Genomic DNA, 24,718 nt, shown 5'->3' with positions numbered 1-24,718 from the left:
TTCCCAGCACCACTTATTGAAGAGGCTGTCTTTTCTCCATTGTCGCCTCCTTTATCAAAGATAAGGTGACCAGTTGTGCATGGGTTTATCTCTGGGCTTTCTATCCTGTTCCATTGAGCTATATTTCTGTTTTTGTGCCAGTACCATACTGTCTTGATTACTGTAGCTTTGTAGTATAGTCTGAAGTCAGGGAGCCTGATTCCTCCAGCTCCATTTTTCTTTCTCAAGATTGCTTTGGCTATTCGGGGTCTTTTGTGTTTCCATACAAATTGTGAAATTTTTTCTTCTAGTTCTGTGAAAAATGCCATTGGTAGTTTGATAGGGATTGCATTGACTCTGTAGATTGCTTTGGGTAGTATAGTCATTTTCACAGTGTTGATTCTTCCAATCCAATAACATGGTGTATCTCTCCATCTGTTTGTATTGTCTTTAATTTCTTTCATCAGTGTCTTATAGTTTTCTGCATACAGGTCTTTTGTCTCCTCAAGTAGGTTTATTCCTAGGTTTACTCCTTAGGTAGGAATAAACCTAGGTTTATTCCTAGTTTTATTCTTTTTGTTGCAGTGGCAAATGGAAATTTCTCCTTAATTTCTCTTTCAGATTTTTCATCATTAGTATATAGGAATGGAAGATATTTCTGTGCAGGAATTTTGTATCCCACTACTTTACCATATTCATTGATTAGCTCTAGTAGTTTTCTGGTAGCATCTTTAGGATTCTTTATGTATAGTATCATGTCATCTGCAAACAGTGACAGTTTTACTTCTTTTCTGATTTGGATTCCTTTTATTTCTTTTTCGTCTCTGATTGCTGTGGCTAAAACTTCCAAAACTATGTTGAATAATAGTGGTGAGAGTGGGCATCCTTGTCTTGTTCGTGATTTTAGAGGAAATGGTTTCAGGTTTTCACCATTGAGTATGATGTTGGCTGTGGATTTGTCATATAATGATAGAATTTTTTAAAGTAATATCATGATCTTGTTTATGGTATCATGATACTGCTTTCTAGGCAAACCTGGAATATTTACATTAACTTTACCATTTATGAAACAGAAATGTGTATTTTTGCCACAACAGGAAGGTAGAAACAAACTAATATCTGTCGTTCATGTGGACATAAAGGAAACGGCTTTGAAGGTGTTAACAACAGCATGCAAAAAATTCTCTGTAATGTTTAGTAGAAAAATGCTAAATTATATATGTAATGCTCTTTTCACTCTATTAGAAAAGATTTTTAAATATATGTAGAATGATACCTAAAATATTTACACTGGATGCGTTTAATTGGAGGGATTGGTTGCTAATTCATTGCCTCTCTTGCCTGAATTTCTACAATCTATGTTATAACTTTAAAAAGAAAAGCTCATTTTTAAATCCAAGCATACCAAATGGTTAGGGATAGTCAGATCAAAATAATAAATTTATGAAATCTAACTTACTAGGATACAACCTTATTATCTTTTAAAAAGTATATATAATAGTGTGTATTTATAGATTTATCCGGTAAGTGTATCTATTCTACATCCATATTTCTTTGACTTTCACGGTCTACAGAAATTCTAAGGAAAAGGGTAAATTGGAGTGAGGTTGGGGGAGTACTGTTGAGATTTTCTGCTTCAGTCTGCCTCTTGCCAGATGGATGACGTTGTTTAAACTGTCCTTCTTTGCTGTCCCCAAACAAAATACTGTGCAAGCATCTTTTTCTTTTTTTCATTTTCCTCTCACACATATAATGTGTATGTTACATAATACAATACAACACAGTACTAGTTGACTTTCAATAATAAATCAATGTCAAAAATGAACCAGAGTACTTAACTTCTTTTCAATTTTAGCCAAACTTTTAAAAAATTCTTAAATCAGACTGTAAACTTATTTAACTTTATAAGTTAATTCTCCTGATTGATCTAATAAGTTAAATTTCACCCTTCATCAGTAAAGTATATCCTACTTTATATTGAATATATTATTTCAAATAAATGTTGAATATCTGTGTACTTTGCCTATGATTATAGGTCTGTATGTGTTGATTAAGATTGTCATCATATACAAGTATTATTTATTTGTTATTTGCTGCAGAAAGTAAGATGTGTAAATCCATACATACATTTTTAATCATTTAACCAAAACAAGCTAAGAAATTATTTGGGTCAATAATAGAGGCATGAACAGACCCCTCATGAATATATCTACCAACCTTTATTGTTAGGTCTTCAGCATAAACCATATGTACGTGAACATACCAACAAGATAATTTACATAAAATTTTAAAACATTAAACTTTTCCTATTGAAGTCTATATGGGTGCTCTAAAAAGAGAAGTGGTACTTCTCTGTGCCACTTTTAACTTGCTGTAAATTTGCAAGCTCAGTGAGAGTTGGTGCTAAAAGGAAAGTCTAATTGGGGTGGGTAGTGGTAAATGCAGCTACAGGCAAACTCCTAAACATAGGGTAATTTTAAAACAAGTTATTGTATTTCAAAGGTTCATTTGCTGCTTAGTTGAGCTCAAGATTTTGCAGAGAAGACAGGCTCTTAGCTAGCAGCACCGTCTTCTTAGTCCTTTTGGTACTGGAGTCCCAGGCCTGGGACCAAGCACCTGAGTGGTCTCAGAAGGCTGATAAATGGCCTCCTCTTCTACGGTGCCGTCCTGTTCTTGCCCCTTCCTCCAACTCTCTTTTTCTTCCCCTTTCCCTTTTATATCCCTCATCTCTCACACCACCAGGAACAGCAAGAAAAAAAAAAAGAAAGAAAGAAAGAAAGGGGAGGGAAGGGAAGGAAAGAAAAGGAAAGGTAAGGAAAGAAAAGAAAAAGAAAAACATGCAGCATCCTTAGAATTAGTTGCAAAGGAAAGAGAAACATTTCAGTTAATTTTTACCCTTCTCACATTCTGGTTTCTGACTTAGGTGCCCTTCCTGGGATTTGGGTTCCTGAGCACATAGGAGCTGGCTGTGGTCAATGCCCACCAAATAGCCCTCCCAGCACAGTGGGACCTGCCAGTTTGCTAGTAGATCTCACATGGTTTTCTATGCTAGCTATTTTCAAGTCGTTGTTAACTGTTTAAATTGATACTGTGAGCCTGCTAATTATTCTTTTCTCTTGACTTCCAATAGCTATTACCCTAATGAAAAACTTAAATTTTCAGGTCCCATTTGAATAAAGCCTCTATAATTTCTTAAATCTATAGCCAATAGTAATCCTTCTCAATTTGGGTTTTATTCCACCCACTTTTACCACACCTGGTGAGAGTACTACCTAAAGACGCTGGAGCATGTATCCAACTGTTACCATAGAAACTCTCCACCAGTACCCTCATTTATCATGTCCAACATCTGTACTTAGTCCACAGGTTAATCATCACAATATATGACAGTTTTACAGTACATTGTTTTAGCTCTTATCTTGTTGGTTTCTTTCGATAATTTCCTTATATTGTTTCAGAAGACAAACTGAACTGAAGTAAGTTGTCATTGAACATTTGATTAGTGCCATGAATAATTTTCCATTTAAGACTCATCACCATAATTCTGTGTTATGGTGAACATGAATTGAAGATGATCGAGTATAACTCAGTTTTAAAGCAAGTCTCCAAGCCTTGGATTTGGTTATGTAATTGATTGAAAGCATGTTTTCCATTTGACCCAGATGATAACTCTGTTACCCTCACAGTTAATAAAGACATGTAAAAAAAATAAATAAATAAAATAAAGACATGTTATGCCAAGAGAAAACTTTATGAAAATACTCTTTTATAAAAATAAGACACTAGCTATTTTAATGATAATTATTTTCCTATTTTACTTTAGTTCATGAAGGGATTTTAAAATGAAAGGTTTCCCATACAGGGAGATCAAAACTGTTGCCTTTCTAATTTATTTTTATTCATAAATTCATGGAAACTAATGGTAAAATAGTGCATGGTGAAGTTTATTTACATAAAATATTTTGAATTGTGCTGATCAGATGGCATAGAAAGTACATTTCACTTTCATAGAATTTACAGCCCTGAAGAGATTGTAGGTTGTTGTTGCTGTTTTTAATAAAAATTTTAGTAGGTTTGTTTGCCTGTATGCTTTTTCACCGTCAATGTACATTCTATGTTTGTGACTTAAATTGCTATCATAAATATTTTTTTTATCAATAATACTGTTTGCTAGAAAAGTACTTTTCCTTTTATGGGTGTGATTTTGAAAGGTTTCTCACATTAAATAATATATGGTTTTGAGTTATATTTCATAAGGAAGATAATTCATAAAGTACCTTTATTTTTGAAAATATGATTTAATTATGGGAATGAACTATAGACTCAGTTTTTTTCAGAAACTTGTGTATCTTATTTAAAGACTGTATACCCATTATTTTAAAATAAGAATTTGCTTTTACAAACCTTTATAGTAAAAGAAGAATTATGGATTTTTTTCTCTGAAGTTTATCACATATCCTTTTCTCAACACATAAACCATTAATGGGTGTTATTTTTAACTTCTTGTTATGACCTTCTCTGGTGAAAGAAATAATGAATAAAATTCAGCAGATGTTTTATAAAACTAGTAATTTAATTTCATAAAGGTGATACTAAAAGATTTTTTTACTCAAATGAAGAGATGAAGATTCTAAGATAAATTCTTTAAAATACAAAATCTTCTGATTTTATAATATGTATGCCTTGCATTTTTCAATATTCTTCCTCCACATTTGATATTATTTCACATTATCATATACTTAACTTTATATTAAAAGACTATCAGACATAAGAATAAAATACAGGAGAAGTTGGATTATCTCATTTCTCAGTTCAGGAAAAGCAGTTTAGCTTAGTGTTCATGCAACTAACACTAATTACCACATGTAATGTATTTAATCATTCAGATAAGTAATTACTAAATGCAAAAGAAGACATACGCTACTTTCTTCATGGACCATAACTGTATCCCTTACATCATTGATGAATGGCCATTCATTCCTTGCTTGCTGCATTCACCTCTTGATATCTGTCACTGATGTGAGATATAAATTAGTTTGTGTATCTTTTCTTTTTCCATGTGATTCTGAAGACCCTTCAGCTTGAATTATATAGTTCTTCCGTCCACAAATATGGCTGAAAGTTGAACTTGACATGGATCAATATGATCTGGGCTAAATATCTAAATGTGACTGATTATGTTAGCATCATGTCCACAGATCAATATTGAGTTTTATTATGAGCCTGACTCTATAATTGGGTTTAATCAATAAGCTTTTGTCTCCTTTCCTTTGCAGTTTTAGGGTTGGACCATATAGGTTTTTAAAAACTGCATTTAGCTTACATTTAGGGCTCTGCTTCTTGTGATGACCAGTAATGAGATCTATCCGTGAATTTTAAGGAACAATGGAGCCTCAGCTCTACCACTGTGAGGAGAGCCCACTTTTATCTTGATAACTGATTGCTTGCCCAATATGCGCGACATCTCTAACAGAGCTAATGTAGTAACACCCCAGCACTCCTTTCGGGTGATGTGTGGCGCTCTCTCTCTCTCCTTAGTAAATAACTCACATTGAAGACGTTGACAAAACATACCATTAATGAAAGCAATCATAAAAGCTTGCCTTTTGATAAACCCGCAGGGTCTATAGGCGTTGAAAGATGCAATCTGTAAAGAACAATAAATTTGGGCCTTTGATTGAAGTGCCATTTGGGACGTTATGCTTTGTCTGCATATTTGCACAAACGTGATGCTCCCTTTTTCATGTCTCTTAAACTTGAAGCCTGAGAGCATTCATTGCCATTTCTACATTAAAGTTGGTCCCATTAAAAGCTTCCTACAAAAAAAAGACTGGAAGTGATCCAGCTGAAGCTAGTATGTTCATTTCTGCCCTAGTTTGCCATTTGGAAAGCAGACTTCTAGCCATCGTTGTCGGTTTTTTTTTTTATAAATAGGCCTGGGTTCTTTTCCAGGCAGTTCCTTCAGTAAATGTATACTTCAAATGCATCAAGTTTTCTTAAATTAGGGGGAAAAAAGATGATTTCTGTGATGGATATTTGAAGTGGCTTTGAATGTGAATAGAATTTCCTCATTCCAAATGATTGGCAGATTTTTCCCTGTCATTTTTATTTAGGCTCCAAAAAATGTTGCATTTTATGGTTATATGCTGAATTTGTGGCATCATATTTTATGTAATGGAAAGTAGTCATCTGTTATCATGAGACATACATTTTGTGTTGTTCAAAAACTGCATTTGCCTGTTATTAAACCACAAAAATAAATGTACATGCCTTTCTGAATTTACAGATGCAGACCGTTTTCAGAAACATGGTATGGATGAGTTTATTTCTGCGAATCCCTGCAAGCTTGACCACGCCTTCCTTTTTAGAATACTCCAGAGGCAGACTTTGGATCACAGACTGAACGATTCCTATTCTTGCTTGGTTAGTACAAATCTGTCTATCTCGTCCCCTATAGGTTAGAGTGAAAGATTTTTAAAAGTGAGAAATACTTGTTATGAAGCAGCCTTTTATTATCCCTGACTCATTTAATGACTATAGTTGGAGTTAGGGATAAAGGATTCCAATCGATTGCTTCCCAATTTGAAAATTATACACTTGAGGACCACTGCTGTGCCACTCAATAGACAGGAGAATGGACTCGAACAGACTCTGAACTGTGGTTTCTCAGTCCCTCCAGAGAAGGTGCAATGAAAATAGAAGGCTTTACTAAAGATAGAAAACCTCTGTGATAGAATTTACTAACACCTGTACAGATATTTTAAGGTTTAAATTCTGCTCACCTAATGGTGATACTGTTCATGTCTCTCTTTTGTTCCTAGAAAGACAATCTAAGCGACAGGGAAAAGGAACAGTGCAATAAATAATACGATGACAGGGGCTGTATGTAACAGAGGAAAGCTTTAGTTTCATCTAACGCTCCAAAGATAATTTGAATTTCCTTTAAAAAAATAAAAAGGCATTAAGTCGAGTAGCTAAACTGCTACTTTGTGTTTAAACCAGCCAAAATTCGGGATACAAAGTATAATTTACATTTAGAAGGAATGCTTGACTCCTTAGAATGTGGGCATTAAACTATAGCCTAAAAATCGTATGTACCTTTAAATCCAAGGATTTTTGTTCATGGCAGTTCCTCTGGAATTTCTCCAGCTGGAATATACCTATTTCTATCACCACTTAGTCTGTTGGCTACTGAGCATGGTAGCTGCATGCAGTAAAGTTACACTCTCTTTAAAATAAGATTTTAGACAGGATGTGCTGTCAGCTCATCAGAGATGTTTCAGTAGACAGGAAGAAATTAAACAATTTATTGCCATGATCATGCTGATGGTTCATTAATTCATTTGTAGACTCTTTTTTAAGTACCTATTATTCAACAAGTAATTGTGTAGCTTAAACCCAATCCAGCCCAAACTTTACAATTACATGGAGAGTAAAACAAGTCATCACAAAACCCTAATGTATCTTTCTGTGGACAAGCACACATAGACTGATCATCAGTAAGAACACTTTCCTCTTGGGTTCCACTCTGTGGGGTTAGTTCCTGAACTGTCAGAAGTCGTTTTCATTATGTGGATGACCTCACGTGCCATATGAAGTGTGAGGAGAACACTACAGTGTGTCTTCAACTGCACCTAGAGGGTAGGTGTGATTGGAAAGAGTGTTTGAGCGCAAGATGACCCTGGATGTAAATCATGGCTCAGCAGTGGATTTGCACTGTCGTCTTGAGCAATTCACTGATTACCTCTGAACTTTAGTTTCTGTATCTGTAACATGGACTCATAGTAACTACTATGCGTGATGGTTCTAAATATTAAATATATACATAGTATGTCTGGTACAGTGCCTATACTATCACCACAGTAAGTAGTATTCTGGTTTTCTTTTTTCTCCTCTTCCTTTTTAGTTATTTTTTATTGCAGTCTCATCTTTCTGTATTTCTCACTATTCTTTTCCTTCTCTTGCACAATTATGCTGCCCCCTTTGAAAACTCTCCATTCCCCCTTCTTTCTCTTTTTTATCTGAAATTAATCCATATAATCCACTGAAATATTTTATAAACCAGCTCTACCTAACCTGGCCCTCTCTTGTTAGCCAAGCATACACACCCATCCTAACATCTCATTTCAAGAGAACCAGAAACTACTGCTGTAAAACATTAACTTTGTTGTATTGGTCATAGAAAGACAATAGAATGAGAACAATATCCCAAATATTTAAATACCCAAGTAGTACATGTTTACCACTGCTAGACTTACTGAAATTCTCTTAGTTCACTTTATAAAATGCTTTTGGAAACTAGGCAATTTCAGTTATCAGGTCTGCTTTACCATTCTCTTTTTAATTGATTCATATAGAGATTGAAGTTTTTTGTAATGTCATTCTTTGTGACTGACAGTTTAGAAGCTGTGAATAAATTTGACTAATTGTGAGTGACAGTGGAGGAGAACAGGTTGCCCATGCCTCACTGTGGCAATAAAGACAGGATGCTTTCACGTTGTCAGTGGCCCAGATCAGTTCCAAAATTGATGACATTCGCTCTTTAGAAAACAATAGGAAACATACTACTAATTTTTAAAATATTGTCAAAAGACACTGTAACGCAGCTTCTGCTTATAATGCCTAAGAGTGCCTACAGAAAAGCAAATCCTGGTAAAGAAAAAAAAAAAAATATATATATATATATATATATATTTCTGTTCTTCCTTTTGCAGGGGTGGTTTAGCCCTGGCCAAGTCTTTGTGCTGGATGAGTACTGTGCCCGTTATGGCGTGAGGGGCTGTTACAGACACCTCTGCTACCTTACAGAACTGATGGAGCATTCAGAAAACGGTGCTGTCATTGACCCAACCCTGCTTCATTACAGCTTTGCGTTCTGCGCCTCTCATGTGCATGGCAACAGGTATTTTTACTTGCAAACACAAGTGAAATGTGGAGGGGTGACTTGGGAAGAGAGAAAAATGCTATTATCACCTAGTTACAGATTTTAAATAGCAAACGCTTCTTGCAAGTGGAAGAAAAAAACCCACAAAGGAAAAATGTACATCAATATGCCGGTGATTTAGGTGGGCTGCACTTTATGTTTCTTTTTGCCATTAAAGCCACTTGAAACAGAGAGAGAGAGAGAATCTATGAGATTAGAAGTCGCCTTTTAGTTCTTATGTACCACCTAGTATTAGGGTCTGCCCAGCTTAAGTGTCATCTGTATTTCTGTTGTAATGCATGTGGATGTCTGGGAAGGGTTTGTTGACAGGTTTGTGTATACCTAATGATCCTTGCTTTTCCGCTGTGGAACAAGTGTTCATCAATAAAGCGAGATAAATACTGGGTTTATGTAGAGTCTCCTCCCAGCCCCTTCCCTAATCCACGCTTGAGGAACAAGTATCCCCTTTTAGCACTCTAAGCCAGTGACCTCACCTCTTGTTTTACCAAAAGGGCAAAATATCACCTAATGCAGGCCCCCGCAACGATGCATCTCTGACCTTAAAAATCTCTTCACCTTGCTCCCTCTCTCCTCCCCATCTTGTTCCAGGGAACCTTCGCTAGGTGGGGCTCCTCCCATAAAGGACATGCCCTTTATATGTAACGGGTGTACCTTGCCTCCCCCGTTATTCCATCTCCCTCTCTTTATATTTCTTTTCTTCCCACAAGCCTAAGCTTCATCTAGCCGCACAAGATAACAGAGTGGTAATACTTGCTAACTAGGTGAGGTAGGGCAAGTTTCTGCATCGAGTTCTGTCTCTATTTCTCCATCTTTAAGAAAGACATAAGATAGTATCTCTCTCAAATCATAAGTTGTGATAGGATTTAAACGCATTCGTGTGTATCAAGCACTTAGAACAGAGCCTGGCTTGTGAGTGGTCAAAAAAATGTGAAGGGATAGTTTACATAGTCTTAAGTACTATTGTCCCGTCAAGCTACCTCTCCATGGTTCTCTTTCTCCTCCCCACCAAACTCCTCTCACCGTTTCCCCCGTTCGGCCCCCAGCTCCGCACTTGCCGGTGAGGCTGCTTGAAATGGATTGCCTTCTCCAGCTCCACCCTCCTTACTGTCATGGGAGAGTTGACGCTGTGGAATATCCAAGTCCCCGTGCTTCTGTAAATGCTTCTCATTTTCCCTGATGCAGCTGTCTCAGCGCTCCTCTTTTTATTTTATTCTATCATCTTCTTTTTTTTTGGCCGTCTCTTTGCTCATAGTTCGTGTTTTTCCAGACCCCAAGTGTGGCATTTTCTCACGTCTGTTCTTGAACTTGCTCTCTTCTGAGAATTTTTTTCTACTTCAGTGAAAAATTCTGTGTTGGTGATCTTGCCACTTTCCACAGCTTCAAGTATGACCTCTCTTTATACAGATAATTCCAACCCAATTATTCTCCTAAGCTACAGATCTCTGTCTACAACTGGCAGCTTGAATCTTCTGCTGATGCCTTAAACTCTCCACATTTAAAACTAAATCCATCATCTCATGAAACCCGCTCCTGTACCTCTCTGAGCTCCTAGCAGAGTGCCTGACAAGAAGTAACACTCAGGCACAAAGTAAGTGTTCAGTAAATACTTGATGAATGAATGAATGACTTTGTTATTTGTATTAATATCACTTCCAGTAATGGCCATTCATCTTTCATTTATCTTTCCCTTTTACCTCCTAGACCCATTTTGTTGCCAGTGTCAATATTCTGTCTTTACAGTACTCCTCAGATTTGTCTTTTAGCATTTCCGTTGTGTCTACCCTAATTCTGGCCTTTATTCTTTCTTGCTTATCTACCTTTATTCATCTCTCTACTGCTTTTTCCTCCCCACATTAGTCTAGCAATCACCTTCAAAATTACAGGCTAACTTTTACCATACTCCTTTGCAAAAGCCTTCGGTGATTCTCGTTTCATTAACAAATTAAAAATAAATGACAAGCATTGGGTTTTTCCAATATCATCATGTTCTGTCTACCTCGTTTGAAGTCCCGGTATTCTTCGCTACATAATCTTTACCCCCAGACAACCTGTTTATCCTCCCTGTAAGGTTTCTTCTTTCAAGTTTTTAAACAGTCAGATATCACAAAATTCCTCTAAGAAGACCTCTGTTAACTCAAGCAAACACTACAAACCTTTTACCTGTAGTTATAAACTTTATCATGTATACTTGCATGCACACACACACTCGCACACGTGCACGCCTGCTTCTACTGCACTAGATCATATTTTAAAAGCAAAAACTACTTCTCATTCCCCTATCATCCTCTGTAAACCTTAACACAGTGCCTTGCATATTGTGGGTGTAGAATAAGTACTTGCTGAAGTCCCCACTGCTGCCTTTTCTCATCCTACAATAAAATAAGACCGATCCTAATCTCAGAATCTCTTCAGACTTTTACCTCATTATGGAACTCAGCCTTACTTGGAAATTAGGGGAATGTTACAGAGTTTAGTCACTTTTCCTATTACCCCAAGGTAAACCCTCCACACTCAGCATACTTTGTCGGGGTGGGGGTGGGGGGCTGTTGGGTGAGATGGCAGGGCAAGCAGGGGACCGTGAGAATAACCAGATGGCTAACCTTTGATAGTCAAAGTGAGGGGCTGTTGTACAATAGTAGAAACTGTCTCTTATCTCTCCGGGCACTGTCTTAATTCCTCCTGACCAATGGATATCAAAAGCTTGGCCCCCCAGTGTTAGGCAGCACTCTGAAATGCAAGAGGGTAAGAAGGTTACAGTGGAACAGACAAACCCAGAGAGCCCTGTATGATCAGATTATTTTAGTCATTAACACAGAAAGGTAAAATTAAATTGAGAACATTAAGTGGAAAATTCAGCTTATGTGCCCCCAAAATGTATGTGTTTGAGACACATTTTAATGGAAAGTTACTGAGGCCATTGGGAGCTGCTGCCACCACCTGGGAGGCAGCCTGATTTGAACCTGTGGGTTGCCATAGTTACTTCTATTCTGTAAACTATTGTTTTCCTTATGATGGTACACTGTAAAATACAATGTAAGGTATGTTTATACGTTTGTGCATATATTATACTTAATATTACACATTAAATTCATTTTCCAGGTTAAAATATATGCCTGTGAAGGTATCTGGGTGGTGCTTTAGAATAGAAATTTGAGTCAGTCTCTGATTCAGCATTTAGGTCATATGTAACTTAAGAAAAAAAGAAAGGAAGGAGTATAGGTTTTAGGGAAATTTGAACCTCAGTTAGGGTAGAAATATTCCAAGATAACCCAAAAGGCATAATGTTTCCTATAATGTTTAGAGTCTAACAGATGTCACTCAGAGACGTCGTGCTGTCTCAATGAAAGAATTAAAAGAGGCAAAAGATCTCTACTTGCATCTTGCCTCTGAAATTTGCAAGCTGACCCATGGTGGGCAAATCACTTAACATTTCTGAAATGGGCATTCTTATATGGAAAAGGGGAAATATTAAGGTGAAGGTCCTGGATAATTATAAAATACTCTATCAGTATTGATTAGTCATTATTCTAGTATGTTTCCCTTTGTCAGCCAGCTGCAAGCATGTAAATTGTAAGAGGAGAAAAAACGTGAAAAATAGGTAGTTGCTCAGTGGAAATATTTCAGCGTGTAAATAATTATATTCTTAATTTCTTTGCTAATAGAACACTCTGGGTTTTAGCAACCTCCCTCTGTGAAAATAAGCTTCTCTCATCCCTGTCTGTGGCATCTGATATTTATACAGCCTTCCGTTAAAAATACTGTCAATGTCAAGTCTGACTTTTCTACAGTGTTTGCCGTATTCTCTTGTTAAGATCATCTTTCCATCTGTCAAGACACACACTCAAAGAGTTGTTTTGCTCATTACCTGAACCGCCTCTGTCAAAAATTCAAAAGAAAAGAAGACTGCCTTTTGTTATGGATGGACACGAAGGACAGCAGTGCTGTCTGGATCTGAACCGTTTCCAGGAGCCCATCGTGTCACATGGCGCTGAGCGCACTTAGGCGTGTGCCTTCCCTGCAGACACAGCGTCTCTGAATAGCACTCTGAGTGTTTCAGGAGTAAAAGAATAGAGTTAAACAGAAAAGGTCTGGCTGGTACTAAGACCAAGGAAGAAAGAGAAAAGTGAGTCAAGGACAGAAACCGACCCACTCGTGCAGGATGCTAGCCACGGCCGGCCGTGAAGAACACAGCCCCGCACTCAGCGTTAGCGCAGCTCAGGTCTGTCAGCGAGGAGAAAAGAGACTTTCGGAGATGATACCTGTAGGGCAAAGTTCCAGGTTGATGTACATGGTTAGACATCTTGGTTTTGTGAGTCAGGCTGATGGTGGAGAAACTAAAGCAGCAACACAAAATGGCTTTTATGTCACTGTTTAATGTAAGGGATGCAGTGGAGTCGCTGACTCTTGTACGGTCTAGCAGGGCCATCCTAGAGCTGCTACACACCCGGCAAAGACCAGCTCAGCTGTGCGAGCTTTCGAGTACAGGGTACAGGGAGTACAACGTGACTATAATTTATATGGAAAGTAATCCCTACTTTCTGTGGATTCCAGATCATATCACAGGGTAATAGGCAACCTTCACGGGAATCAGTCAAATCATCATATCACGATACCTCCGTCTTCAGAGATCATAACATTTCCTATCACTTCAGAAATCATACCTATCACTTCAGAAATCATGCCTCAACTTCCTGCCTCTCATTTTGGAGACAGGGTTGCATATTTTGAGTCACATCATAGAAGACTGCATCAAATAGGCTCATCCAGAATTTTCATTACCAGTTCTTAATTCTAGTCTTTGATAAATGACTTAGAGAAATTAAGTCTAGGTATCACACCCATTGTGAATCTAGAGACTCACTTCTGGCACAGGGGAGCAACCAGATCCAATGTCATCGCAAGGTGAAATTTACACGGTGTGGCTAGCCTGACAGATTTTATCCCAGGTGATATGTGTGCAGAGGTGGAAGAGATAAGTTACCAATGAGGGCCTTTTAAATATACACTGAGGAACCGTTTTTGATTCTATCAGAAACTATAGTACAACCCAAATCCGCCTCAATCAAACTTTCAAACAGAAATATCTACCCCTAGTCAAGCTGGAATTCAATACTAAAGGTAATTATGCTCTTTAAAATAAGGCAAAAACAGAAAGTGAGCGATGTGGGTAGAGACTGACTAAGTTGGAAATAGCACGGAGCTAGGAGTCAGCACAACTGTCTTCCTGCCGAGATTCCCCCACTTTTGAGCTATTTCATTTGGAGCAGTTGGTCCTGAGCCTCAGTTTCCCAACCTGTTTCTTGTGAGTAATATCATCGATGCTGCCTACCTGATGAGGTTCCTGAATAGGTCAAATACGACTATGTAAGCACTTTGTAAATGATAAAAATATCACGTAAATATCAAGCAGTGACATTTTACATATGGTATGGTAGTTAAATAAGCTTTGGGGAATTGCTCTGTAAAAGACTGACAGTGCAAAGGTGAACTTGAGAGTGGTGTTACTGCAGCACAGTTTACACCAGCCTCAGCAGGAAGGTGAGACTGGAAAAGCATTGAATAGGTGCCTCACTCCAACTACCACCCATAAGCATTAGAAGGAGCCATGGGGAGGTTCTGGGATCACCCCCCTTCCGTCCCAGCCCCTCGTGTTGCTGGAAAGCATTGTGGGCCTAATGGGGCAGCAGCATAGACACAGCCAGAAGCAGGAGCCAGGTATCCCATCATCCAGAGTAAGGAAGTTGCCAGGCTGCAAGTTGGGGGGAACGGTTACTAAGGTCACCTAGTCAATTTTCTCTCTTTTCCCTCCACACCATTCATGCACAGCAAACAACTCCTGGTTTTTTCTGAAACAATGCACGAAAGAGCCTACTGAAGGTAAATCACTGAGGAAGAGATAAAGCAAAGGGATTTTTTCAGTATGACTTTGAATATAGATCAAGTTAACAATGAACAGAAGCAAGAGCTACTTTTCTGGTACAGCTTTTCTGAAGCTTGGGACCTTTAAAGCCTCTTAGCATCTAAAGTGTGGAAAGGAGTTTGGGGTCTTGCATTGGATCTCCATGTAGTTTTCCAACATACTACAATTTTTAAAGAACACAGTATGTGATGCTGTTGCATAAAAACAATCAAACAAAACCCAAAAGCTGTATATATACATCTGAACCATTTACCATTACTGTTGCCACTCAGTTTGGTACTTTTAGATCTGTGTTGATCTAAACAGGCACAAGATTGGCCTATTATTTTCCCTTCTCATACTGTTTTTGTCAGGATTTGGTATCCAAGGTGTTGTAGCCATATAAAATGAGTTGGGGAGCTTTCCCACTTGTTCTGTTCGAGATTTGAAAGGTCTATCAGTAACCCATTTTTAAAACCATCTGGGAGAGGTACAAACCACTAGGTATAAAATAAACAAGATATAAGTATATAACGTATAACAGCAAGAATATAGCCAATATTTTACAATAACTTTAAATGGAGTATTATCCATAAAAACATCAAATCAGGGGCTTCCCTGGTGGCGCAGTGGTTGAGAGTCCGCCTGCCGATGCAGGGGACGCGGGTTCCAGCCCCGGTCTGGGAGGATCCCACATGCCGCGGAGCGGCTGGGCCCGTGAGCCATGGCCGCTGAGCCTGCGCGTCCGGAGCCTGTGCTCCGCGGCGGGAGAGGCCACAACAGTGAGAGGCCCGCGTACCGCAAAAAAAAAAAAAAAAAAACATCAAACCACTATATTGTACACCTGGAACTATACATCAATATATTGATGTATATTATGTATTATTGATGCATATGCATACATCAATGATGTATATATTGATGTATCAATATAAATACATCAATATAAATAAAGAAATATTTTTCCTATTCCAAAAAATAAAAGTTACATCAAAAAATAGGAAAACAAAACCATCTGGCCTTAGGGACCTATTTGTGAAAAGATTTTTAACCACTGCATCAGTTTATTTTATAGTTAAAGAACTATCAGGTTTTCCATTTATTTCCTGAGTGAATTTTGTCAGGTTATGATTTTCTGGGAAATAGTGCATTTCAGCAAAGTTTTCAGATGCATTGATATTAAGTTATTCAAATTGTTCTTTTCATACTTTTTTTCCTGCCTATAAATGTCTTCCCTTTACATTCTAATAGTGTTCATTTTTACCTTCTCTCTCTCTTTCCCGTCAATCCATCTTATCAGAAGTTTGCGAAATTTATTGGTCTTTCCAAAGAAGCAGTTTTTGGCTTTGTTGAACTCTATTGCTTCTGTGTTTTCCATTTCATTAATTTTTTGAAAAAAATAAACTTTTTGATTTTAGAATAATTTTAGATAATACAGAAAAATTACAAAGATGGTACAGAGAGTCTCTGTATTTCAGTTTAGTCTAATGTTACATACATAATAATATCATACATTCCTACAGCACATTTGTCAAAACTAGAAGACCAATATTAGCACATTACTTTTTCTTTTTTTGGCTGTGTTTGGTCTTCATTTCTGTGCGAGGGCTTTCTCCAGTTGTGGCAAGCGGTGGGGGGCCACTCTTCATCGCGGTGCGCGGGCCTCTCACTATCGTGGCCTCTCTTGTTGCGGAGCACAGGCTCCAGATGTGCAGGCTCAGTAGTTGTGGCTCACGGGCCCAGCCACTCCGCAGCATGTGAGATCCTCCCAGACCAGGGCTCAAACCTGTGTCCCCTGCATTAGCAGGCGGACTCTCAACCACTGCGCCTCCAGGGAAGCCCAGCACATTACTCTTAACTAACCACGAGGGCTTATTTGGATTTTACCAGTCCATTGGGGTATTTTGTTGTTGTTGTTTCTTTTTTTTTAATGTCCTTTTTTCTTTTCCAAGGTCCAACTCAGGATACCGCATTACATTCAGTCCTCAAGTCTCTTCTGATCTGTGGCAGTTTCTCAGTCTCTCATCCTTGTTTTTCATGACCTTGACAGTTTAGAGGAGTACTGGCCAAATATTTTGTCAAAGGTCCCTCAGTTTGGGTTTCGCACGTGGTATCTACAAGACACAGCTGGTCATGGTAACCTTGATCACTTAGTTAAGGTAGTGTTTGCCAGCTTTCTCCACTGTAAAGATATTGTTTTGCTGTCTCCAGTGCTATTTTTTGGATGTAGGTCACTAAGTCCAACTCATACTCAAGAAGAGAGGGGAATTAAACCCTACTTCCTGGAGGGAGGACTAGCTACATATAGTAAATTGGAATTCTTCTGCAGTGAAGGTTCGTCTCTTGTCCCCTGTGTATTTAGTCAACCACTTGTTTATATCAATATGGATTCATGTATAGTTACTTTATACTTTGGGTTATAATCCAATACTTCTTTGTTTTGTTGCTCAAATTGTTCCAGCTTTAGCCGTTGAGAGCTCTTTTGACAGACTCCCTTTGGTGTTTTTTTTTTTGAGCACTTTCTTACTCTCTGGTACTAAAACATGCTTGTAGTTCATATTGTTTTTTCCCTGCCTCAGCCCTAGAATCAGCCATTTCTCCAAAGATCCCTGATACCTTTTCTTAGAGAATGGTATATAGAAACCAAGATCAGGATGATGGATATGCTCATTGCTATTGGGATGCCATTGCTTCCAGGCCCTCTGAGTGGACACAGCTAGGTGATATGTATGTGTGTATGTATACTAACCCATGAGTTCATACTGCTGTCTCCGCCTCTAGTCCAATACCACAAAGCTCATATTAGCCACCCTCTCTTGCTTATTTTTAACTTCTCTCTTGAACAGTGAGAAATCTGGCTTCCACCATCCCATCCATTTACTTATTTGTTCAACCCCAGTATACATGTAAAGCAGTTTCAGAATTTGCCAACTAGAGTACACTGTGTACAGGGCCTTTAGTTATTGGCCTTAGAGTTTCCAATCAAAAATGTTTTCTGGGCTTCCCTGATGGCGCAGTGGTTGAGAGTCCCCCTGCCGATGCAGGGGACACGGGTTCGTGCCCCCGTCTGGGAAGATCCCACATGCCGCGGAGCGGCTGGGCCCGTGAGCCATGGCCGCTGAGCCTGCGCGTCCGGAGCCTGTGCTCCGCAATGGGAGAGGCCACAACAGTGAGAGGCGTGCGTACCGCAAAAAAAAAAAAAAAAAAAATGTTTTCCAAAGTTCAATATGACACCTTCTTTTTTCCCCCCACTCTATTTAATGAGGTTATGTCATACAATACAGTTAGAGCCACGCACAATATGCATTCCATCCTGGGATCCCTCAGCGTCCTAGTTGATACAGAAATTTTTTTTTCTTCTTTAAGCTTGTATACAGTAAAGTTCACTCTGTTTGCTACACAGTTCTTATAGTTCTGTGGGTTTGGACAAATGCATAGAGTCATATATTCACCACCCTAGTGCTAGTTCTTTCACCCTAAAAGTTCCCCTGTGTGCCCCCTTTTGTAGTCAACCGTTTCATTACACTTTGTCTTTGATTTTATTATTCCATCCTTCTACTTTCTTGGATTATTTTTTCTACCGTCCTAAATTAGCTGTTTAACTCATTACTAGTCATCTTTTCTTCTTTTCTAAAATAAGTATTTAAGGTTAAATTTCCACTAAGTACTGCTTTTGCTACATATATGCATTTTGATAGTGTATTTGATTCAAAGTCACTCTAAGTAATTCTAACTTTCCATTATAATTTCTTCTTAGACACAGGATTGTTTATAAGTATATTTTAGAATTTCTAGGAAAGTGAATTTTTTTTGGTTATATTCTTGAAAATTGATTTCTAACTTAATTTCTTTGTGTTCAGAGAATGTAATCTGTATGATACTGATTCTTCATAACTTGAGACTTCTTTATGTCCAGTTATGTGTTAAATATTGTAAATGTTTCATATCATTTGAAAAAATATGTACATTCTGTAGCTTGGTAGGGCAAGCAGGAGTTTTGTGGTTCAAATCTTCTAAACTCTTACTGGTTTTTTGTCTGCTTGATCTGTGGGGTTATGACCAAGGTGAATGGAAAGCTGCCACTGCAGTGGTGTTTTCTTCCTCTACTTCTGCAAATTTTTGCTTTTGAGACTGTTTCTTAGATGTATTCAAGTTTAAAAATTATTAAATATTCCTGGTGAATGGAAATTATTATTATGATTTAGTGACCCTTTTCATAATTAATAATGCATTTTACATTAAAGTTTATTTAGATGGTTATTAGCGTAGCCTTCTTTTGGCATTTGTCTGATATATGTTTATTCTTACTTTTAATCTTTCTGTATTCTTGTGTCTTATAAATAGCATACTAGAAGGGTGAGCTGTGACAAAACTAGAGAGAGGCATGGACATATATACACTACCAAACATAAGGTAGATAGCTAGTGGGAAGCAGCCGCAGCCGCATAGCACAGGGAGATCAGCTCAGTGCTTTGTGACCGCCTGGAGGGGTGGGATAGGGAGGGTGGGAGGGAGGGAGAGGCAAGAAGGAAGAGATATGAGAACATGTGTATATGTATAACTGATTCACTTTGTTATAAAGCAGAAACTAACACACCATTGTAAAGCAATTGTACCCCAATAAAGATGTTTAAAAAATAAATAAATAGCACACTAGATTCTGATTTAATTATCCAATATAACAATTTCTGTTTTTTAATTAGTTTAGTCCATTTACAATTATCATGTGTATTGATATAAGTAAATTCATTTCTACCATTTTATTTTGGACTCTTTTTGGCTTATGTCTCTAAGCTTTTTGTTTCTTTCTTGCCTCCTTTTTGTTTCACCCAATGTATTTTCTTTTTTTCTCCTCATTTACATTTTTCACCTTTTGAAGATTTTATCATGTATGTGACTGAAATTTTAAATCTTATGCTAATCAGCAAACTTTCCCCTCCTTCTGCCAAGTGCAGAGACCTTAGAACATTTCCCTCCAGTCACCCGCTTCCTGGCTTACATGCTTATGTTATCTGGTATTTTAACTGTATCCTTATTTGTTTTCTAATCTTACACATTAGACATTATTTTTATTATCTTATACACAATACTTGCTTCAATTTAGAAATTACTTTTTTCCTAAAGTATATTCTTTGGAATTTCATACAGTGGAATACCTATAGATAATGAATTTTGGAATTTCTTTGTTTCATTCACATTTTTGAAAGAAAATTTTGCTTGTTATACATTCTATGCTGACAGTTATTTTCTCTCAGAACTTTGCAGATAGTACTCCATTTTCTTCTGACTTCCTGGGTTAAGAAGGCTTCATTGCCATTCTTTTGAGGGAGATTTGATTTAATAGTTTTAGGATTATTTTGTTCTTTTGTGGATTCACTGCTCAGTGTGAATTTCTTTTTAAATAATTCTGTTTGGGAATTTTGTGGCTTTCTGATTGATGTGCGCTGATATTGGGTAAGTGCAAATTTCTTTGAATTTACCTTGATTGGGATATGAAGATCCATGTTTGTCATCAGTTCTGGAATATTGTAATCTCTTTAAATATTGTCTCTCCTCCAATCTTGCTCTCTCAAACTCCAATTACCCATATATTAGGCATTTTATCTTCTATATCTCTTAATGTCTCTAAAACATAGCCTATCTACTTATTTCTCCAGCTGCATTCTATATAATATTTTTAGTTCTGTCTTCTACTTCAGGACTCAGCAGACTTTTTCTGTAAAGGGCTAGACAGTAAACATAATAAATATTTTGTACTTTGTGGGCTATATGGTCTGTCACAACTACTTGACTCTTACTGTATAGCAAAAGCAGCCGAATGGGCAGTATGTAAATGAATGAGTGTGGCTTGTTTTCTAATACAATTTGATTCACAAAGACAGGTGGTAGACTATCATTTGCTGGCCCTTGCTCTACTTCCACATTTCTCTCTTCAGCTATGACACCTGCTTTTTAACCTACTCATTGAATTGTTAATTTCAATTATTAAATTGTTTTAGTCCTAGAAATTCTCTTAGGCTCTTTTTTAAATCCATTTGGTAATTTCTGAGTAGCTCTCATTGCTTTCTTGGCTTTTATTTCCTTTTCTGTTTCCTTAGACCTTTTATAATTAGTTATTTTGTATTCTGATCATTGCAATAACTAAAATTTCTAGGTGTTTATATAGATCCATTGTTTCTGCTGATGTTTTTGCCATGGTCAACCATTTGCTTATTCTGCTAGCAATTTTTGTAGTAAGCACGTATACTTGGATTAATCTGTGGAAATTCTACAAGGCCAGGGTTGAGAATGCTTGCTTCCCAAAAGGATTTGCTCTTGCTTTTACTTGGTGATAGGAGGTGCTACTGGAGCTGTTTTATTTTCCCTCTTGGAGGTTCCTCGATTGCACAAGTGGTACCCAGTTTAATGAGGTCAGGCAAGTAGTGCATATTCTCAAGAAAGACCCTTTTCACTCAGTCTATAGATGTTGTACAGACAGATTTCCTTGTTTGTTCTCCTTTGCAAGGATATTGATTTTCTAGCCCATCCTTTCACTGATAGTATAGCCCATTCAAGCGTCCCATTTTTTGCACGCATCTCAAGTTTAGCTGCCCATACAGATTAGGTCTCTGAGCCCGTGGTGCATTCCCTTGAAGAGCACAGCTACAGAACCTCCTTGGAACCGACATTTGCCCTTAAGGCAGCCCTGGTGTTCACATGCACCCCTACTTTGATTTCAGCTCCTAATTCATTTTTATTTTCCTGCTCTTGGGAGAATTTTTTACTTTCTTATAAGTACAACATAACATTTAACTGTATTTGCTATAATTTATTCAGTGTTTAGGAGTTTTGTAGTGAAGAGGGACTTTTGGAGTATCACATCAGTCTACTATAATAGGAGCAGAAATCACATGATAAAACTTGCATTTTGAGAAAAACATTTGGACATCTCAAAGGAGAACCTCCTGGGACTCTCTCCCTAACCCCTCTGCTTCAAGTGCCCCCTGGTTAACTGCTGCTCATCCACTGCATCTCAGCTTTAATATTCCCAAACTGAATCCTTACCTGAAATTCAAACTACATCAGAGCTTTGTACTTTTGCCCTTCTTAAATGTAATGTACACTTACTCTCTAATTTTTCTTTTTTATGCCTTTCCCTATTATAAATTCTATTAGGGAAGGAGTCATTTCTGTTGTGCTTATATTGTATCCCCAGGACCTGGCCAGTACTCGATAAATATTTGTTGAGTAAGTAAATGAATGACATTGGACCATATGTTTACAAATTTTATAGGTGACATGTTGGGGCACTTCATAAATAGATCTCACAGTTACATGTTCTTCATGAGTTAAACTCCGTGAGTTTTATGGCCCGTGGAAAGACCCCATGTAACCAGCAAGATTGTGCCATTTTACAACATAGAAATTAATAAATTGAAACAATGAAATACCCTTTTATATATAAAATTGAAAATGATTATAACACATGATAAAGACCACAGTTGATGAGGTTAGAGGGAAATTAATAATTTCATACACTGTGGGTCAGAGTATAAGCTGGTAAGTGCTTTCTTAAGAAGCAGTTTTGTGATATGTATCAAATGCCTGAAAGTGTCATCTCATTTGTCTTAGCTCAGGCTACCATAACAAAATACCATAGACTAGGTGGGTTAAACAACAGAAATTTATGTTCTAACAGTTCTGGAGACTAGAAGTCTGGGCGCCAGTGTGGTTGGGCTTTGAGGATGACTCTTTTCCTAGCTTGTAGATGACTCCCCTCTCTCTGTGTTCTTACAGAAGAGAGAGAAAAAGATCTCACTCTTCCTCTTCTAACAAAGCCACCAATCCTATCAGATTGGTGTCCTAGCCCTATGACCCCATTCCACCTTAAGTACTTCCTAAAAGCCCTGTCTCCAAACACAGTAATATTGGGGGTTGGGACTTCAACATATGAACTTTTAGGGAAATACAGTTTGATCCATAGTACCATTTAACCTAACAATATACTTTCAGGAATTTATCCCAAGGAAACAATCAGAGATGGGTTAAAAATATTTAGTGTAAGATTGGTTATCACAGCAGTGTTTATGGTAGGAAAAAAATGGAAAAAGTCTCAATTTCTACTAATAGAATATTGGATTAATATATTATGGTGCTAAAGACTGTCATACAGAGTGAAGTTAGTCAGAGTCACTCTATATGATACCGTATAATATCGCTTATATGTGGAATCTAGAAAAATGGTACAGATGAACTTATTTGCAAAGCAGAAATAGAGACACAGATGTAGAGAACAAACATATGGATACCAAGGGGGGAAGTGGGGGTGGGATGAGCTGGGAGATTGGGATTGACATATATACACTACTATGTATAAAATAGTTAACTAATGAGAACCTACTGTATAGCACAAGGAACTCTACTCAGTGCTCTGTGGTGACGTAAATGGGAAGGAAATCCAAAAAAGAGGGGATATATGTATACGTATACATACTGTATACTGACTCACTTTGCTGTACAGCAGAAACTAACATAGCATTGTAAAGCAGCTATACTCCAATATAAATTTTTAAAAAAATACATGGTACATCCATATAATGAAATATCATTCTTCCATTAAAAAGCATATATTAGAATATTTAAATGATTTGAGAAAATGTTTATACTTCATTAAAAGAATCAAATTATACATTAGAATGTGCAATATATGTATAGATTTATAGAAAGAAGGCTGGGTTATATTTACAAAATGGTATTACCAGTTATTTCTGATTGGGGCATTTAAGAAAACTTTTGTCTTTGTATGTTTTCTGAATTCTCCTCCCAAATTATGATGTGTATATAGTTCTTTAATTTCTTAAAAAAGTTATTTTAAAAAATATTAGGCAGAGATGATACTTATATCAGAGAACACTATCAACCTTAATTCTCTTTATTTTTAAACTCCTCTTGATATTTATTTTTCTTGAGTTCTAGAATTTTGTGCAGTATTTTAGTTGGTTCCGGGAGAGGACAGTTATGAGACACCTTGATACCTGACCTTGACCTGTCTGTCCATCATTACTTCACCACAAAAACTAAGTCACAAGATCACGTATCTTCATAGTGTCAGATTCCTGCCTTTTTTTTTTTTTTGTAGAAGTATCTAAAACCTCCAAAGAAAATAGAATAGAAAACCTCCAAAGGAAATTCAAATATGGAAAGGATCAGGAGGGAGGAGGGTTTGGAAAAAGAGAATATGATTTTTAAATTTCATTTCCAAGATATTTTCTCCTAGAAAATCTGTTTCTTCTATTTCAATGAATGTATAGAGGTAGAATTAATTTCTTCTTCTGTATATTTGAAAATTTTAGGGGAAGTAAAAGGACACTGATTATATATTATATGACCATCCAAATGATACATCATTTTGTTTGAAACAATAGGAGGTGTTATAGATTTGAGAACAAAAATGAGAGATTATTGTTTTCTCCCTCATCTTCCACCATTTCTTATTTTCTTGTGTCCTGTGTCTTCCTCTGTTTTTTTTTTTTTTATTCTGTTCACAAATGGATATTGGTGGGAAATACATGAAGTGCAAAGTGACTTTTACCTGCTGTGCTGTAGGCAGAATTGACAATTCAGAAATACCACCCTCTAGTTGTCTCCCGCCTTCTCACTCTCTGGAGGAAGCTAAGATGTCATACATTCCTCATCAGAGAGGGCAGGTGAAAAGAAGCCTATAAGAAACTCAAAAGCACCATGAACTTTCTCATTTGCCCACTCATTGCTTGCAAAATATCTTTTACCACAAACCACCAAACTTCCAGGACAAGCAAACCTACCTGAGGAGTTTGGGGAGGGAGGGAGTATGAGGCAGGAAGGTAAAGGAAATCTCATCAATTTACAGGACTTTTCTATATGTTAACTCCTGGTGT

General features: G+C 37.3%; 1 protein-coding gene across 13 annotated transcripts in view; it reads left to right on the top strand.

The window, feature by feature from the left end:
* The window catches only part of CADPS2 (calcium dependent secretion activator 2), a 492,820-nt gene that overhangs the window by 323,408 nt on the left and 144,694 nt on the right, over window positions 1-24,718 (top strand). For all 13 annotated transcript variants that reach the window (XM_065883719.1, XM_065883723.1, XM_065883721.1 and 10 more), the window contains 2 exons: window positions 6,266-6,402; window positions 8,694-8,881. In XM_065883719.1, coding sequence (XP_065739791.1) covers window positions 6,266-6,402; window positions 8,694-8,881 — 325 coding nt within the window. The remainder of the gene's footprint in view (window positions 1-6,265; window positions 6,403-8,693; window positions 8,882-24,718) is intronic.

This window comes from Phocoena phocoena, chromosome 9 (assembly GCF_963924675.1).
Source record: "Phocoena phocoena chromosome 9, mPhoPho1.1, whole genome shotgun sequence".
NCBI classification, from domain to species: domain Eukaryota; kingdom Metazoa; phylum Chordata; class Mammalia; order Artiodactyla; family Phocoenidae; genus Phocoena; species Phocoena phocoena.
Note: the sequence above shows the minus strand (reverse complement) of the source record. Positions and strands in the feature narration are given on the sequence as shown.